Source organism: Pseudophryne corroboree, chromosome 12 (genome assembly GCF_028390025.1).
Source record: "Pseudophryne corroboree isolate aPseCor3 chromosome 12, aPseCor3.hap2, whole genome shotgun sequence".
Taxonomy (NCBI): domain Eukaryota; kingdom Metazoa; phylum Chordata; class Amphibia; order Anura; family Myobatrachidae; genus Pseudophryne; species Pseudophryne corroboree.
In genome coordinates, this window is record NC_086455.1 from 49728485 (window position 1) to 49749093 (window position 20609).

Here is a 20609-nt window from a genome sequence, read left to right on the forward strand (position 1 = left end):
GACCTATGTATTATGGGGGTAATTCAGACCTGATAGCTCCTCTGCGAATTTGCAGAGGTTTGCGATCAGATAGTCATCGCCCAGACAGAGTGAATACCCACCCTGTGCAAGTCTGCGTACTCCTTGCGAAACTCCCTGAGAACGGCGGTCAGCTGCAAATCCGTTCGCAACTCACTCACCATTGAATGATTTTTGCAGTCTGCTATAATCTGCACCTCTCGCCTGCGGCACCCTGCCATCCAGCTATGTAGTTATCCATCAGCCGCGTGGTATTACATTTATTACATACACTAACTTGTATCCCCATTTCTGCATCAGTGTATCAGTTCCTGCAGAAACCGCCGTCTCTGTTGTCACAACTGCTGCCCCCTATAGGAATATTACAGTTACTATAACCGTGTGTTTTCTATCTCCAATGTGGGGTTGGTCTGTAGAAATCACAATGAACTGAAAGTAGAACATGGTAAATAGAGTTTATCATGAAGAAGTAAGAAGTCTAGATTGGTGCAGCTGCTTTGTAGAGCCATAAAGTGTTGTATCCGAAACTGTATGTCCTACAGTGTGGGAGGAATTGCTGTATGGTTGGATAAAGGCTCACCAGTGAATGAGTGGGAGTTCTACTGCACGGTTGGATATGATTGTTCAACAGTGGCCATGTCGGCATTCATCATTTCTACATGGATGATATGCTAACATACTGAACTGTTGACAAACCCTCCCTGGTCGGTCCAGCAGTGTCTTACCTTGTCCTGGTGGCTGCAGTGGCACCAGCATCTTCTTCCGGGTTCCAGTGGTCACGTGAGCATCATTTATGCGGCGATGTAGTTCTGGTGAGTATTTTCCCCACTATCCCTAATCCTCCCCCTAGTGCCTAACCCTTACTCCACCCCTCTCTACCCTGCCTAACCCTAACATGCCCCCCCTCACCCCACCTAACCCTAATCCTCTTGGCAATGCCTATCTGTAACCGTTACATGCTGTCAACATGTTCTCATGGCAGCAGTTCAGATTTCAACATTGTGACCATGTCAACATTCTGAGGATGCCGACATGGTGCCTGATGACGGTTTGAATCGTATCAGCATTTTAATTTTAATTTCATGGTGTCAACATGAATGTTGATATGGTTGCTGTCAACCTTCTGACAAGATACCCTACTACATGTGATATGTTCTTCTCCAAAAGTGACCCCATATTCCTCCATATCCACTCATTCTCTTTACTTTGTAGGTTATAGATTTCATTAGTTACTGTAACTGCTTAAGCCAGAAGTTCCCAAACGCAGCCCTTAAGGCACCCCAACAATCCAGGTTTTAAGGATATCCATGCTTAGGCACGGGTGACTTAATTAGTACCTCTGTTAGTTTGATTATAGCATCTGTGCACAAGCAGGAATATCCCTAAAACCTGGACTGTTGGGTGCCTTGAGGACCCCATTTGGGAACTGGCTTAAGCTGGTTGCATCTTTTGCAAGTCATGTGTACCCCATATGCATCTCCTTGTCATCCCCAATATCAGGCATCTCGGATTGGCAGGTCGCTTAGCCAGGTGTACTAGCAGTATGACTTCTCTGAAGTCAGGTGAATAGCAGAGAAGGTAGGCTTAAACTGTGCTAGCGAGAATAGTGTGGGGCTTCTTGTTGAGTGTCCATGATGACTAAAAATTCTGAAGCTACTGATAACCTGTTATGTAAAGAAGGCTTTGGGAGACATCACAGTAAAGGTAATAAATAGTAGAGTTAGGGGGTAGCACTGGCGTTGCTATAATGGGTGCAGTGTTTGCGGTGCACACGGGCTCCTGAGTCCAGAGGGGGCCCCCACCGCACACACTGCACCCATTTTTAAAATACTCACCCTTCCGAAGTCCAGCGCCGGCATCCGCAGCGCTATTAGAACTCCGTGAAAATGGCTCAGCGGCCATTTTCATGGAGTTCTGCGCATGCGCAGTAGAGAAATCTCAGGGAAAATGGCCGCCGCACCATTTTCCCGGAGATCTGCGCATGCGCAGTAGAGTCTGAGCCCTCTAGTGCCCAGACTCTACAGCGCTCCGGGCAGAGAGGAGGGGGCCCGAACGGAGGAGGCTGAACACGGGCCTACTCCTCTCTTAAAACGCCCCTGGGGGGTAGCATAGTAAACCTTTTTCTAAAACAGTGACAGGCAACATAATGAACTTCGGGTATCGCATTGGATGACCCTCTAAACTTCAAAAGGATACTTCCCAGATTTAGCTACGCCTCCCCCTTCCCGATACATGCGCCATTGGCCACCTTCTGCTCATCACTGTTCTAAAGAGTGGATAAGTTGTCAATAGCAACCAATAAGCTACTACCTATCATTTTATAGAATGCACAGTAAATAGCACATTTATTTCAGCTCTTTCCGTTCCCAGTTACAGTGTCCCTTGTACTTATTTCTGCCATCTGACAAATGTTCCTTCCTTTACTTTATAGGGCACCTTAAATTTTCCAAGATTTTTTTATATTACTTATCTGACTTCTCACCCCTAAAACCATTTCTCTATCAAATGTAGTTAGTTTAGAGCTGGAAGACACACAGTTACTCTGTAGGTTCATGATATATTGGACAACGGAGAATGTTTTATCATATGTCCTCACTACATAGAATTTGTATATTCATGGAAATAGATCACAGTTCTGACAATGAATATATTGCAGTTTGTACCACAGGCAGTGTTCCCTCCACATTCTGGGATATATCGTCGTTTAAACTCCCAATGTAATGCATATTAAATAATAAAATCTATTTACTGACCTTCTCTAATACAGTGAAGGACACAGGAAAACTTTAGTTTCCCAAATCCCTGAGACTTCTCGGCTTTCTCGTCCGTGTCTGATCACCCCCCTCCCTCTTGCACCCCCTCTCCACTGCGTCCCTCAGCGTTGAGGCGTCATCTGGCGTTTGTTTTTAGAGCTGCCGCGGAGGACGGAGCTGACTGTCAGGGTGCCGTGGGCGAGAGGTGCAGATTAAAGCAGTTTTATTCCTTTTCATGTTGAAGCTGCCAGTTTGGTGACTGGAGAGAGGGAAGCAGAGGGGGAGAGACAGTGAGGGAGTGAGAAAGGGTCTGCCAGGCACACTGCAGCCAAGCCTTGTTCTTTCCGGTTATTATACTGGTTCATGGAAGAACATCCCCCTGTAGAAAGGTGTTTGGAGAAATGCAAGGACATGTACTGCAAAATACAAATTGATTTTACCTAGGCAAGGTTAAGTTGCTTCACCCCTGGCAATAAAATCTTAATAGCAGACCGAAAGCTGTTACAAGTCTCAAATATATTAAATGTTTCCATCTCTTTTTCACCAAGGCTGTATTTTCTGTTACAATTGTCTTCAGTTTTGCTTTTAAAATAATGCCGCGTTTGTTATATTTAATTATATATGTTTATTATATGCTGCTTATACTAGGTAAAAATCTATAACTGAATTTAAATTCCTTTTTCAGTTTATATGACAAATGTTTTTCTTCACCGGACATTTTTTCATTCGCACTCTGTTTATTAAGGCTTCATTTTCCAAAATACATGGCTTTAGAGAAATACTGATAAGTTATTGGAAATCATATGCCATGGGCCACGCTCCAGGCAAGTTTACAGTCATGCATTCCCATCGTTTCCAGGGATTTATCCCAGGTGCTACACAATTACATTTTAATTTATCCCTCCATAACAGCAAGCACTGTATACTTAGTATGGCGCAGTAAAAATATGTAGCCTACATACATGGTTTAGTGAAAATAGATTTAGTTATAACAGCACAAAATTTAATATTTGGTATTAATGCAGGTTTTGAGACAAAAAAGGAAGATGGAATTACATATATGTGTCTAACAATACCAGCACTCCACTCATTTAATTGTGTACCTGACATGGTGCCTTGCCAGATATGTAACCATCAAAAATACAGAAGAGGACTTTCACAAACAAGAAACAGTCAGACAATCTCAATCTGCAATCAACGTTTCAGTCCTTCTGTGAATTTTCTTTAGGAACACAATACAAAAGTGAACAATCTTATATACATGTTGAAAATTCCTGCATTGTTGGCTGGATGCATGTTCTTCCAGGCACTGGAGCAATGGTTCTACTAGTGTGTGATGCATGTCACACACCCCATGCACCAGTGGACAATTTGTATAACACCATGACAACTTTCACCATGGTGCCAACAACAGCCAAGTCAAAAACTTGCAACTTGCTGGGCAGCTAACCAGTGTGTACAGGAGAAGGGTTTTATACCTCCTGCAGTGTATGTATAACGATTATAAAAATAATAAGCAAATAAAATCAGACATTACATTAAATATGTACAAAGCTAGAAATAGCAATAATTATGCTCAAAATATAACAATTTGCAGTACTACACCGATGATCATTCAGTGCTCAATAATGAAAAAAATTATGAAATAGATGTGTAATAAGCACAGTGTTAAACAAAAATATTAATAGCTATACATCTGCAATGTGGGCAAATTCTACTGATAGGTCACGAAATGTACTTACCAACCATGGTCACAGTGTTATATATTGTAGCATCAACAAACCTACACATTGAAGAAACATGATGGAAACATCAGCACAGGACAAAAAGATTACAAAGTAAAAACCTTATCCATATGAAGACAAATCTTATGGTGTGTCAGGACATAAGTATCACACATACGAACAATAACAAATACATGGGGCATTATTGGTCAAAACATTTGCACTGTTGTTATGAGCTAAACAACAACTAGCGATAGATCATTATAAACTCTCATGTCCAAACTTAGAATAAAACAAATAAACAAACTAAACTTCTAAAAACAAAAAATGTCATCAATATATCATGTAAAGTAAACCGTGCTGGGAAAAACTGGATTATCAAGAAATAGCATTCTTTCAATCTGAAACATATAGATGTTTGCAAATGACAGTGCCTCATTTGAACCCATAGCTCAGACTCAGAGTTGCAAAAAGAAAAGATTTCCAAATAGAAGATAATTTCTCAGTAGTGTTTTTTTCTCTCAATAGTTCAGAAAAAAAATTATTTGGAGAAACTCTGTAGTTTGGACTATTCTGCAAGAAAGATGCTATGCTATCCAACCCCTGTTGATGGGTGATGGGGAATGCTCATGTACAAAGACACTATATAAATGGTGCAAAGTAGTAGCTTATCCAGGAGAACTTGCAATCTGTATAGTTTGTCTAAAGCTGGGCATACACTATACAATTATCTGGCAGATCATCTGCCAGATCTGGCTGGTTGGAATGGAAAACTGGAAATGGATAGGAGCAAATAATAGTCAACCATTTGCTCACAAACATTGAAAAGATTCCAAATGTTGGCAGAAGTCAATGATTTTCGTATTTGTTACATATGTTTTTTTTTTTGTCTTGACTGGCATTGGTACCATGGTGATCCTTGCCATGTTGCTATACACTTGTCTGTAATGAGATAACTTGATGCACATTGGTGACATCATTGCTCCGGCGCCCCATGGAACACTCGTCCAGCTCACACTGCGGGGGGGGGGGGGGTTTAAACATGTATATAAGGTATGTTTGTTCAATTTTGTATTGTGTTCCTGAAGAATATCCGTTACAGGACTGAAATGTTGATTGCAAATACAGGTGGCCTGATTTTTGTTTGTCAAAGTCACCATGAGTATATTGTTAATAAACATCTACCTTAAAATACATTGGGCTCCAGAAGAGAAGATGACTCTAGGGCATATTCATAAAAAAAGAGAAACCTTTTAAATTGTTCTTTGAAAATAATAAAAAGAATGTTTCATTCCATTTTTAGCATATTGTTTTATTTGTTTATTCATTGTTTGACAAAAATGGAACTAGAAGGCCAAGTCTGGGCTTTTTTAATTTCCATTGTGGCTATGTAAACCGGCAAAGCTGCCGCAACTAAATTTTATCAGCAAGTTCCTGCAATACAAGGTTTTGTGGGGGTGGGGGGTATGGGTCGTTGGGTCTACTCAACTTAGGTCAACAGTCATTAGGTCCACCATAGAAGGTCGACATGCATTAGGTCAACAGGGACAATAGGTCGACATGGCCATTATGTCGACATGTACTAGGTCGACAGGTCAAAAGGTCGACTTTTTTTTACTTTTTTTTGGCGTTGTTTTCTTCGTAAAGTGACGGGGAAACCCAGTTAGTGCACCGTGCGAAGTTACCGTTCCAATTGTAGTCCACGTGAATCGTTAAGGATGAAAAAATCCAAAAAATGAAGAAAAAATATGTGAAACTCGTGTCGACCATTTGACATGTTGACCTAATGACCATGTCGACCTATTGATCATGTCGACCTAATGCATGTAGAACTTCAGTGGTCGACCTAATGACTGTCGACCTAACGGCCGTGGGAGTGGGACTAGATTGACAGAGTCTCATCAGCAGCAGTCTGGAGGTAGGGTAACCCAACATCTCCCTCTTTACATACTCTCCATGGTAATTCAGTCTTATAAGTGAATATAGCTCTACAGTACCTCATACTTGCCAATCTTTTTCAGAAGCTCCATGAGAATCCGGAATTTGAGGGAGTCTTCTGGCCTCCTTACAGAGTTGGCCAGTCTCCCTGTGCCACCCACTTCCTTTAAGAGTAGTATATAAGTAGAATAGCCTCCCATCAGAGGTGGAGAGTCTAATATAGTAGAGCCTGCTTGGGATAGACATAAAGATATCCTTACAAAGAACTAAGAATCAAATAGGGTTTGAGGTTACCATAAGAAAAAAAAAGGGGCAGACTAGATGGGCCAAGTAGTTCTTGTCTGCGGTCAAATTTTATGTTAGAGAGACTCACTGAAATAGTGGTGATCTCCTAGACTCTCTGATGAATTACAGGTGATGTGTGAAGTTTCATGAACCTGGTGGAAGGGAGAGAGAGGAGGGGGTAATTTAAGATGCTATAAAATAGAAAATATTGTAAAGTGCACTGTATTGCCTATGGTAAAACATCATACTGTATAGTGTATAAATATCATACTCTATAGTATATAAATGGACTAAAGAGCAACTTAGTGGTAATGTCTGCAGGCTCTTTCTGTGACTGTTGCAGATTTTTTCATACATATACTGTGTATATAATATATACAGTACTGTGAATAAGTATTAGGCAGGTGTGGAAAAGTTGCTGCACAGTAACAATGCTTTCAAAAATAGAATTGTTAATAGTTTATTTTTTAAAAACAAAATGCAAAGTGAATGAACAGAAGAGACATTTAAATAAAATCAATATTTGGTGTGACTACCTTTTGCCTTCAAAACAACATCAATTCTTCTAGGTACACTTGCACACCGTTTTTGAAGGAACTCGGCAGGGAGGTTGTCCCAAACATCTTGGAGAACTAACCATAGATCTTCTGTGGATGTAGGCTTACTCAAATCGTTCTGTCTCTTCATGTAATCCCAGACAGACTCGATGATGTTGAGTTCAGGGCTCTGTGGGGAACATAGCATCACTTTTAGGGCTCCTTGTTCTTCTTTATGCTGAAGACAGTTCTTAATTACATTGTATGTTTAGGGTCATTGTCCTGCTGCAGAATAAATTTGGACCCAATCAGACCCGTCCCTGATGATATTGCATGATGTACAAGTACCTGTCTGTATTTCTTAGCAGTCGATAAGTGCTGAACGGATGTGGATTAAAAGATCGATCATATATGGATAGACAGTCAAAAGGTTGATAGGGTCAAAAGATCGACAATTAAATGGTTGACACGGATATATGTCAACAGGGTCAGAAGGTTGACATACAACTGGGCAACACAGAAAAGGTCAATACGTGTTTTTGTTTTAACCCTACTCCTAAACCTCCCCCTGGTGCCTAACCCCAACTGTCCCCTTATGCAGCCTAACCCTCCGCCAAGTACCTAACCCTAACTGTCCCCTTATGCAGCCTAACCCTCCGCCAAGTACCTAACCCTAACTGTGCCCTCTGGCAGCCTAACTGTAATCCTCACCCAAGTGATTAGCCCTAACCCTAAAAATAATGAAAAACCATGTGTGTGCCTTATATGTGTCGACCATTTCTATGTCAACCTGTTGACCTAAGTTCACGTTGACCATTTAACTGTTGGTCTTTTGACCTTTTGACCCTGTTGTCTATGTTCTATCCGGGGACCGTGCTGAACTATGCTTGTGTACAGTCGGATGGAAGTCAGCTTTATGGCACGTCCCTCGATGGACCGGTATAGGTCTTGTCATCACTGTGTACAAAGCTGTTGAATTCACAATCTTCCTCTAATGCTTTTTCAAAAATAGCTCGGCACGCCCCTATCCACCCTTCTTTCTATATCGCCCCATTTGTGTCTGATGCACATTATTAGTACACTTTTATTATATGTATAAGGATAAGTATCTCTTTGTCTCTTATTGTAGTATACATTATGTGTATTTTTATACAAACTTGTGATTTGTGGTGTTAATTGTGTTTTATGATAATTTGTATATGAATGGTGTTTATCTTTTTATAGCAAATTGTACGTTTCCCTCTTTCACCGCTACAAATGACTGGGGCAACCTGAAGCTCAAACTAGTGCTAACATCAAAGGAAAGAGCAAAATAAGTATTTTGAGGAGTAAAAATGATAAAAATAAAAAAATAAAAAATCTGCCCCTCTGATCATCAAATCTTAGAAGGTTCTTGAGTTTTATTAGTCCTATTGTCCACGTTCTCTGCAAACATTACTTTCATAGCCTTCATTTTTATTCCTATGAGATGTTTAAAGTTAAACTGATGCTAATTCTGTGGTCCGAAATAATAGGAGCGATATTACGGGAATTCATTCTGGTACAGGCAACTCATTTACCACGTGAAGGAACTAATATGTTTTACAGAACACCACAAAATTCCTGAAATGCCAACTGTGCTGCTTTTCCCAACACCCCACCTGTTCCCCCTCACTCCGTTCTCCTGGCTCCCCCTCTTCCCTCCCCTTCATCCCAGCACACTTTGTATTGTGTAGCACTTATTAGCCACAATTAAATGGACAATATGAATTTAGTGCCTTCTCCGAAGCCTTCCTCAGCTCTGCTTTGCAGCAAGATGATTAATGCAAATACATATTACTTGAGATAACCATTTAACCACTAATTTAGCCAAATTTATTACAGCAGTTAGAAGGTTTTCCATTCTAGACAGAGAGAGACAAGGACACGGTAAGGGGACATGGGGCTGCTGAGGACATACTGCCCCCTCCTGGTGACATGACGGAACTACCCTCTTGCTGTAATTCTTCTAGAAACATTTGTGAGAAACCAATGTAATTTCATGGTTAATTATGTTCTTCTGAACATGCTGCACTATATAGTGATACTGAGTACCATCATGCTCATTAATGCATTTGCTCTCTATATCTGTGCAAAAGTTCCTCTCAAACCATTTGCTTTCAAACTTGAGCAACATTTATCCTACATATGTCATTGTGATCAATTCCAGTCGTTGGTGTCTACTCCCATTGAGCCTGATTCACAGGGGTGCGCAGTTGCATGCACAGTTGCGATTTAGTTTGCATGCACAGTTGCGATTTAGTTTGCATGCACAGTTGCGATTTAGTTTGCAGGGTTCTTTCGAAAATATGCTAACTCAGACACCATCTTGTGCACAGAGACGTCCACTCACGAAACACTGGCTACCTGCCACTTACTTCGTGAAGTAATCCGTTGTGCGTGCCATACCGCTATTTAATGCTGCACATGTGCAGTGTGGCTATGGTTCACGCACTGTGGCAAAAAAATCAAACCACATCGACAATCAGGCCCATTATCCGCTTACGGATCTAGGGGGTCATTCCGACCTGATCGCACGCTGCCGTTTTTTTTGCAGCGCAGCGATCAGGTCACTACTGTGCATGCGTATGCACAGTAATGCGCAGGCGCGTCATACGGGTACAAAGCGGATCGTTGCTGGGCGATGGATTTAACAAAGAATCCATTCGCACAGCCGATCGCAAGAAGCTTGACCGGAAGAAGGCGTTTGTGGGTGTCAACTGATCGTTTTCAGGGAGTGGTTGGAAAAAAGCAGGCGTGTCCAAGCGTTTGCAGGGCAGATGTCTGACGTCAATTCCGGGACCGGACAGGCTGAAGTGATCGCAGCGGCTGAGTAAGTTCAGACCTACTCAGAAACTGCACAAACTATTTTTTGTAGTGCTCGGCTGCACAAGCGTTCGCACACTTGCAAAGCTAAAATACACTCCCCAGTGGGCGGCAACTATGTGTTTGTACGGCTGCAAAAATTAGCTAGCGAGCAATCAACTCGGAATGACCTCCATAGTCCACAGAGTTAGAGCAACTTCCTTTTATTCTTGTTTAGTGTAGAGATACTTTAGGGGGGAGAATTCAGTTGCCGGTGAAGGGGGCGAGTTGTTGCTGTGGCTTTTAAACACCTGCAACAGCAGCCTGACTCAACCCCTACGCCCGGCGGATGCGCTCTTCTGTTTGCCCAAAAGTGCTTGCAACCTATCGGGTAGCAAAAGGGTCTTTTCATGAAGCAGTGAAAAGTGTGGAGAAGTTGCCCAGGGCAACCAATCAGCATTGAAGCAACATTTCTAATTTGCAAACTGTGCAATTGTACAGAGCAGCTGATTGGTTGCCCTGGGCAACTTCTCCACAGGCTCACTTTTCCACCCTTTTCACTGCTTTACGAATAGACCCCTTATTAATGGAGCTTGATAAATTGGTGAATTATGGGGACTGTGGCACTTGGCTGAACGCAGTGTTGGACTGGGGCATGAAGGGCCCACCGGGGAAAGGGGGGGGAGGGGATGCATTGGAAGTGGCCCATGCTTAGGTGTGTGGTCAGCTCCCACAGAGGCTTGGCTAACATTTAGAGAGTGCACGGTCAGGGCCCCTTGATAAATATACATAGTAAATAATGGTAGTGCATTATGATAATGTACCAGATTAATAACAGCAATGCACTGTAGAGAATACACCATAGTCCTGTGCAGTATTAGGTAACATATATTTTATGACTAGGTGATTCATCGCGCCCTACGGGCGCTCTTCACACCGTCATTAGGGGCTACGCCCCGTTAACCTCTGCACGCCTTTGAACATACGCAGGGCGGTAGATAACAGAATCAGAAACGCAGGGCAGTATAGAGGGCATACAGAAATGGGTTCCGGTTGAGATAAGATAGAGAGGCCTAGGGGGAGAGAAAGGGAATGTACAGAAACGCTGTGCGATCTGTAAAGGATAGGGAGAGGCAGGGTGGTAGGGAGAGGATAAAGAGAGGGAAGGTGTTAGACAGAAAATACCGTTGCAAGGGGCTACGATCCATTGTCCCCTGCACGGGCTTCAGCTGTGCTATAATTGTTATTATATGGAGTATTACCTGTTTTTTTTTTTATGGCAGTGGGTAAATATTGTAAGGGGGGAGGGCGTGCGATTGTCAAGGGGGCGTAGGCCTTTGTGAGGGCGTGCAGAGTGGCCGCAGGGCACAATGAATAACATAGTGTAGAGTGTAGTATATATTGCTAGTGTCTGCATTATGAAGTACCAGATGAGTAACAGCAATGCACTGTAGATAAGATACGAAGGTGCTGTGGCCACAGGTAGCAGAGCCGCTTATACACACAATAGCCACAGGTAGCAGAGCCGCTTATACACTCAATACCCACAGGTAGCAGAACCGCTTATACACACAATGGCCACAGGTAGCAGAGCCGCTTATACACACAGTGGCCACAGGTAGCAGAGCCGCTTATGCACAATACCCACAGGGGTCAGAGGCGCTTATACACACAGTGCCCACAGATAGCAGAGCCGCTTATACACACAATACTCACAGGTAGCAGAACCGCTTATACACAGAATACCCACAGGTAGCAGAACCGCTTATACACACAATACCCACAGGGGGCAGAGGCGCTTATACACACAGTGCCCACAGATAGCAGAGCCGCTTATACACACAATACCCACAGGTAGCAGAACCGCTTATACACACAATACCCACAGGGGGCAGAGGCGCTTATACACACAGTGCCCACAGATAGCAGAGCCGCTTATACACACAATACCCACAGGTAGCAGAACCGCTTATACACACAATACCCACAGGTAGCAGAACCGCTTATACACACAATACCCACAGGGGGCAGAGGCGCTTATACACACAGTGCCCACAGGTAGCAGAGGGGCTTATACACACAGTGCCCACAGGTAGCAGAGGCACTTATACACACAATACCCACAGGTAGCAGAGCCGCTTATACACACAATGGCCACAGGTAGCAGAGCCGCTTATACACACAATACCCACAGGTAGCAGAGGCGCTTATACACACAGTGGCCACAGGTAGCAGAGCCGCTTATACACACAATGCCCACAGGTAGCAGAGCCGCTTATACACACAATACCCACAGGTAGCAGAGCCACTTATACACACATTACCCACAGGTAGCAGAACCGCTTATACGCACAATACCCACAGGGGCAGAGGCGCTTATACACACAGTGACCACAGGTAGCAGAGGGGCTTGTACACACAATGGGCACAGGTAGCAGAGCCACATGTACACACATTACCCACAGGTAGCAGAACCGCTTATACACACAATACCCACAGGGGGCAGAGACGCTTATACACACAGTGCCCACAGCTAGCTGAGCCGCTTATACACACAATACCCCCAGGTAGCAGAGGCGCTTATACACAGTGCCCACAGGTAGCAGAGGTGCTTATACACACAATGGGCACAGGTAGCAGAGCCACGTGTACACACAATACCCACAGGTAGCAGAGCGGCTTATACACACAATACCCACAGGTAGCAAAGCCGCTTATACACACAGTGACCACAGGTAGCAGAGCTGCTTATACACACAGTGTGCACAGGTAGCAGCACCACTTATACACAATGGGCACAGGTAGCAGTGTTGCTTATACACATAATGGCCACAGTATTAGTGTTTCTAATTAATCCAATGTCCATTGCTAGCAACTATACTCACAAAAGTTTGGGGGGTTTGGAAAGGGGGTGGGTTCAGTGAGGTTCCTATCCGTGGGAATCACTTGTAGCAGCTGTGGATGGTGATTCGAGGTGCTACGTGTGGTGGAGGGTTGGGTGTGGGAGGGGGTCCAGAGGTGTTGTGGGTGGCGGAGGGGTGGGTGCAGGGGCATGGATGGCGTAAAGGGTGCAGAGGTCCTGTGGGTGGGGGAGGTGTAGAGGGGGCGCGGATGGGGAGTGTAGTTGCTGTTGGTGGGGGAGGGGTGGGGGAGGGGGACTGTGGATGAAGGAGGGGGTATGGAGGTGATGTGTGTGTGGGAGGGGCGATGTAGGGGTGTGCGTTTGGAGGTGCAGGGGGGGTGAGGTTAGGTGATGGGTTCCAGAAGTGCTGTGCTTGGGGGAGGTGTGGGATGGCACGGATGGGGGATGTAGATGTTGTGGATGGGGGAGGGGTGGATGGGGGAGGGAGTCCGGAGGTGGTACGGGTGGTGGTCCAGAGGTGTTGCGGGTGGGGGAGGGGCAGGTGTGGGAGGTCCGCAGATGTGGAGGGTGCCTGTAGATAATGCGGGCGGGTAGGTGCTGTGGTTGTGGGAGTGGCGGGGGTGTTGCGGGTGGGGTACGTGATCTGGATGGGGTAGGTGATGTGGATGTGCGGTAGCTAGGGGAGGGGCGGGTGCGGGGATGGCACGGATGGGGGAGGGGGTCCGTGGGCGCTGTGGATGAGTGAGTGGTGGGTGTGGGGTTACGGCGGTTGTAGTGGGCCAGGTGTGCTGCTGCAGTGGGTGGGGGAGGGTGCCGGTGCAGGGATACCGCAGTTGGGGTAGGGCGGTTGGTGCAGCTGCGGCGGGTATGGGAGGGGCAGGGGAGGGGGTGCGGCGGTGGGGAAGGGGCGGGTGTGAGGATGCTGCGGGTGGGTTGGGGGGGGCAGGAGGGGGTGTGGATGGAGTCTGTAGATGGTGGTGGAGGGGCAGGTGCAGGAGGCTGTGGATGAAGGAGGGGGTCTGGAGGTGCTGTGTGTGGGGGAGGGGCGATGTAGGGGGAGTTGGGGTTGCAGAGGGGGAGGTTGGGTGATGGTTTGTAGAAGTGCTGGGGGTGGGGGAGGTGTCTGTAGATGATGGGGGTGGGGGAGGTGCTGTGGGTGGGGGACAGGTGCGGAGGGGGGGCAGGGGCTGGAGCAGTGGTGGTGCAGTTGGGTGGTGGGAGGCAGCTGCTGGGGTTCCGAGGGTTGGGGAGGTGGTGCGGGTGGGGTAGGGGTGGGTGCGGGAGGGGTGGGTGCAGGATGGGGCAGTTGCGGTGGTGGTGCGGGTTGGGTGAAGGGTGCAGCAGGGGGGAGAGGTGGGTATGGGGGAGGGGCAGGGTTGCAGCGGGTGGGGGAGGGGCGGGGGGTGCTGCAGGTGTGGGAGCTACGGGTGGGGGCGTGAGTGCCGCGGGTGGGAGCGGATGTGGGGGATGCGTTGGGTGCCGCAGGGGGGGCCAGCGGGTGTTGGTGCTGTGGGTGGGGGAGGGGGCAGAGTGCCACGGGTGGTGCGGGTGTTGGTGCTGCGGGTGGGGGAGGGGGTGGAGTGCCACGGGTGGTGGGTGGATGCGGTGGGTGTCGCGGGTGTTGGTGCTGCGGGTGGGAGTGCCGCGGTTGGGGGGCGAATGCGGTTGGTTTGCCTCGGGTGTTGGTGCTACCGGTGGGGGAGGGGGCGGGAGTTCCGCGGGTGGGTGGCGCGGGTGTTTGTGCTCTGGGTGGGGGAGGGGACGGGAGTGCCGCGGGTGGTGGGTGGATGCGGCGGGTGTTTGTGCTACGGGTGGGGGCGGGAGCAGTGGCGCCACAGCGTGGGTGCGGGCCGCACCCGGGTGTTACCCTCTGAGGGGTGACACCAAGGTGCCGGCTCCTGTCACAGTGCAGAAGCCAGCACTGCCCCGACCCACAATGTGCCGAAAACGGGGGGGTCGGGACGCTAAGCCACGCCCCCTTCCGCGAAGTCACGCCCCCTTTTCACCCGCGACCGCGGGTAAGTGACGGGTAGATGCCGCGGGTGGGAGGCAGATGCGGGTGGTTGCCACGGGTGGGAGGGGGGGGGCGAGTTGTGCCGAAAACGGGGGTCGGGGCGCGAAGTCACGCCCCCTTCCGCGAAGCCACGCCCCATTTTTACCCGCGACCGCGGGTAAGTGACGGGTGGACGCCGCGGGTGGGGGGCAGATGCGGGTGGTTGCCGCGGGTGGGAGGGGGGGCGAGTTGTGCCGAAAACGGGGGTCGGGACGCGAAGCCACGCCCCCTTCCGTGAAGTCACGCCCCCTTTTCACCCGCGACCGCGGGTAAGTGACGGGTGGATGCCGCGGGTGGGAGAGGGAGCGAGAGCAGCTGCCAGTGCTCAGCATGTCCCCCTGAACTCTGCAGCAGCCGCTAGTCTGTGAGGCGGGTAGTGTGAGTTCTGCTCACAGTCAGCGGCTGCGGTGTCACCAGAGAGAGTGTATGGGGAGAAGGGAGACAGGGGACTGAGCGGAGAGAGGGAGGGGACTGTTCCTGGCCAGATCTGTGCCTGTGACTCCGCCCAGCGTTACGGGCACAGAGTCACAGACTTGGGCAAATATATAGGAGATTAATAATTCAAATGCACAGTATGGAACCTGATCCCTAGAGGAGGAGGCAGGCCCCGGGCAGAGGGGGCCCACAGGGGTTGTCCCTGAGGGTCAGTCCAGCCCTGGCTGAAAGTTCAGTAGGTGATGTCTCAGATATCCCCTGCATACAGCCTTTGCCTTTGTTAAATAGGCCTGATATAGCGTGGTTTAATAAATAGGCCCATAATGTAGGGAAGGATCGATCAGTATGATTTCCCCTCAGTCCATATAGATAATATATGTGCAAACAATAACTACCAACTAAATCTCACAATATATCCTAAAACCTATCGTAAACTAACTGCAGATCAAATAATCCTCTTCCGCTTAAATATAATTAAGGTTACTTTGTTTATTTTACCTGGCTACAGCTATGAGATAATTGTGTCTGCAGAGCAAGGACTGACTGTAGCATAGATACACAGAGATATTGGCTGCAGTCCCACTTGTATTTATTCCCAACCATTGTGCTGGGACTCATTTGTGTGTAACGGTGCTAGGCTGGGTATGTCACAGTCATTACACTGTCGTATTGAACATTCTTTAAATGAACCTGTAAGGCTTACCAATGATCATGATATGGGGGTGGTTGGAAGCTATGGTCTTAATTGCTCCTTTATAGTCATACAAGATGAGGTCCTAACTATGGGGGTAATTCAGAGTTGATCGTAGATGTTCTAAATATCTACGATCATTTACTCTGACATGCGGGAGGACGCCCAGCACAGGGCTAGCCCGCCCCGCATGTCAGGCCCTCCCCTCCCCCCCGCACAGGTACAAAAGCATCGCTCAGCGGCGATGCTTTTGCACTTGACAAGTAGCTCCCCACCTGCGCAGCTCCTGCGCTCTTGCAGGGAGCTGCTTGTCGCATCCCAGGTCACAGCGGCTACGTGTGACGTCATGCAGCCGCCGCAGCCCCCAACAGTCTGGACACGCCTCCTATGTCCGGACCGTGCCCCCAAAACGGCGACTGAACTCCGCCGGCCCGCCCCCTCCCGCCCAGTGAACACCTCTGCCTGTCAATCAGGTAGAAGCGATCGCTGGGCTGAGATGCCGATCGCATCTCTGGCATGCGCACTGCGGTGCATGCGCAGTTTGGACCGGATCGCCCGCATTTCCGAAAATGCACAGCAGCGATCAGGTCTGAATTAGCCCCTGTGTGTTCTGGAGCCTTACATTTAGGCTTCAGCTACTCAGAAATGGAGGCCTACCAGGTATCTCACCCAGCACTGTATAAATGACCAAGGTGAGTAGAGATCGATACTGCACAATGAGGCGCATCCCCGAGTAACACAGCGCCACAGGAGCAATGACCTCTGTGCACTCTTCTCCTTTTCTCATTTTTACCAGTCCCATTTGTTGATGAAGCAGCAGTCAGGACAGTGATTCCCAAACTGTCTGGGGTGCCTCGGATACGTGCAGGGGTGCCTGGGTTGGTGGCCCAGGACCAATTCAAATTATGTATGGTCAATTTAATATGCAAAACCAGTGCTGGTGGCTGCCAATCATAACATGTGGACAAACGGAGGTGAATTCTGTCCTTCACCACACAACTGACCCTATGGATGCCATATAATCATAATTTACTTAATATAACGTGCTTTCCTGAATTTCACAGTAAGAAACTTAGTCTTGGGGTGCCGTGAAAAAATTCTGATACTCTCGGGTGCTGTAATTCAGTTTGGGAATCACTGATGTAGGAGATATAACCGATTTTTTTCCAAATTAACTGTAAGAAGCATATTTAGAATTAGAATTTTCAATACATAAGGGGTCTGGTTAAGATCCTGTTGGATCTGCGACACATGGGGGGTCATGCCGAGTTGATCGCTCGCTGCCGATTTTTGCAGTGCAACGATCAGGTAAAAAAAAATTCAAAACTGCACATGCGTATACGCCGCAATGCGCACGCGCGTCGTACGGGTGCAAAGAGCATCGTTATTGTGCACTGGGTCTAGCGACAATTCCATTCGCACAGCCGATCACAAGGAGATTGACAGGAAGAGGGCGTTTATGGGTGTCAACTGACCGTTTTCTGGGAGTGTTTGGAAAAACGCAGGCGTGTCCAGGCGTTTGCAGGGCGGGTGTCTGACGTCAATTCCGGGACCTCCGTCGCTGGATTCATCGAACAGGATAAATAACTACAGGGCTGGTCTTGTTCTGCACAAAATGTGTTTGTACCGCTCGGCTGTACAGGCGTTCGCACACTTGCAAAGCGAAAATACACTCCCCCGTGGGCGGTGACTATGCGTTTGCACGGCTGCTAAAAGTAGCTAGCGAGCGATCAACTCGGAATGACCCCCATGGTGCAAAGTACCATCTAAGGTAACACACAAGGATATTTGTAACTTGATTTCAGACATTCTTTCCCCCCCAATTTGTCGCTTTATTCATCTTAATACTGTTTATCACATGTGCAATGCTTAGTCACTTTCTGATTGCAATATACAGTAAGTTTTACTGTTTTCCTCCATATGTACTCACTGTCGCACCTCGGCTATTCCTCTCTCTCCTATCTCGCTCCCTCATTTCTATAAACCCATCCTATTTCTGTTTTTACATATCTACTCCCATGGTCGCACGTCCCCCTTATCCCCCACCCACCTCTCAGACTGGGATTTTGTTCATCTAAGAGCTGTAAATTCTCCCTGACAAGATGAAAAGAAAATGCTGCATTTTCTGTCTGACTGGAATCCACCAAAATGAGCCCACGGATCAAAGCTGCACAAATACCTTCAAATAACCTCTAACAGAGAGACCGAGAGTGCTTTGGTCTGACTACACTAATGTTTACACTCATCCTTCTCAGGTACATGGGCATGCACTACACCCTTTGCACCTCTCACTACTGCTGCTTATACACTGAGTCACTCTCCTGTCTGTCTGTGGTGCTTCTGGTACAAGATTCTAGTCATCGTTACCACATCCCAAAAAAAATGCTATTCACAATTCGCGCAAATATAAATATATTGAGTAAAGTTGTGACCAGTAACTACAACAGATCTCAGAACCTATCTTTCCTCCACAGTGTTGAACAAGGGCCAGTGTGTGACCAAGTATTACCGGTGGATGCAGAAGAATGGGGGCTACATCTGGGTCCAGTCTTGTGCTACCATTTCATTCAATGCTAAGAATGCCAATGAGAGGAACATCATCTGGGTCAACTACATCCTCAGGTAATCTCCTGCCTTTGGTGCTTTCGGTGAGGCATCTGTACCAGCTTTGTCTCACCTGTACCTCACGTCTTACATAGAAACAAAGCGGTAAATTTACGAAGGTGAGAGTTTTTCTATTAGAATTGGTAATGTTGTTCATAGCAACCAATCAGATTATACTTAACATTTATCTAGTTGCTTCTAGAAGATAATAGATAGAATCTGATTGGTTGTTTTGGGCAACATCACCAGTTCTAAAAAAAACTCACACCTTAGTAAATTTACCTCATAGAATGTGACCACTTGGTCCCTCTAGTCTGCCCTAAACACACCTACACATTAGGGTTAATTTTGTCAGGAACCAATTAACCTACTAGTATAATCTGGGATGGTGGAAGGAAACCGGAGTACCTGGAGAAAACCCACGCAAGTACGGCAAGAATATACAAATTCCAAACTTAACCCTTAGATCTGTATAAGCAGTAAGGGGTAATAGGTAACATTTATTAAGCTGCGAGAAACAAAATGAACCAGGGTTAAATGAAACAGGAATACAGCCAGCTTCAGTGAGGGGAAATGAACTAATTAAAGTGACTCTTGCGCCACCTGCAGCTAATGTCTTTTTTTTCCTATTGCTGCAAGTAACTGTTTATTGGCCAGAAGCCGTCAGACTGACGTGCTGTGTCTTTCAGTGACAAGGCAGAGAACAGCTTGTTTCCTTAAGATAGAATAGAATTAGCGTGAAGAACAACTCAATAAAATAGATACTACTTTTGTTTGTTTTTTTATTAGTCTATGTACTTTTGCATTATATTCTTTTTTTTTATTTATGGTTTCTGAAAAAAACAATGAGTGGAGAGGTGGCCCATACCAACCAATCATCTTTGAGGTAGCATTTATCAGATACATTCTATAAAACAATATGTAGGAGCTGATTGGTTACAACTTCTCCACTACATTGTTTTCACTGCTTGATAGATCAACCCCCGTGTCATTATGCAGCCCGCTATCAGCATTACAATAAGGGTTTTATTCCTACAGTATACAGTATATATATGTAGTTAGGATATTTTTGCCAACAACTCTTTTTGCTATCAACCATTGCAAGGACCCCCTACGGGTCAGGCGCACTCACTCCTGCCAGTTCTGGATTAAGGTCCTGATTCACTACCGTTTGCAAATGTGAGATTGCACGCAGTGAGTGATTATCGGCAAACTGCGCATGTGCTGCGAATGCATTGCATGCCTGTGAAGGCCAAAATGCGATCGCCTTGTGTATGCAGCCTAATTGTAAAGAGAACGCATTTTGATTGACAGGAAGTGACCGTTCGTGGGTGGTAATATGGCATTTGTGGGGAGTGGTTAGGAAAACACAGGCGTCGTCATGGCTGTTTTCGGGGAGTGTATCTGACGTCATTTGCGAACGCCGCATTCAAAAACATGGCGCCCAGTCCGACTGCGTTCTCCTTGATTTGAGTATGCTGCGGTCAGCCGCAAATGTTGATGGTGTTCTTTTTTTTGGGTATGCATTGCAAATCGATAATCCTTTCTGGGCGGCTCTTCACATGCAAATTTTAGTAATAGCAGATATGTGAACATCACTATCCCAGCCTTATTAGCGATCCACAATGAATCAGACCCTCAGTCAACAAGAGGTGCTATCAGTACTATGTAAGAGTTTAACGGGAGGTTTTAATTAGGTGGGAGTTCGCCAAAGGCGTTTAAACCGGCACGCTTTGCCTTCATCTACACACCCGAGATTTGCACAATCCAAATAATAATTTTTGCTAATTTTGTCCAAAAAAAGGAACTTGGAAATAGCATGGAAAAGTGGGGGAACCTTTTAGACCCCAATAAAGTCACAACTTTGTTGGCAGAATCATATAGAA

The 20609-nt window shown here is 46.6% G+C and overlaps 1 protein-coding gene across 8 annotated transcripts in view; it reads left to right on the forward strand.

Annotated features, from left to right (window-relative positions):
* The window catches only part of NPAS3 (neuronal PAS domain protein 3), a 631952-nt gene that overhangs the window by 576282 nt on the left and 35061 nt on the right, over nucleotides 1-20609 (forward strand). For all 8 annotated transcript variants that reach the window (XM_063947474.1, XM_063947478.1, XM_063947476.1 and 5 more), the window contains one exon: nucleotides 18594-18741. In XM_063947474.1, the coding sequence (XP_063803544.1) occupies nucleotides 18594-18741 (148 nt within the window). The remainder of the gene's footprint in view (nucleotides 1-18593; nucleotides 18742-20609) is intronic.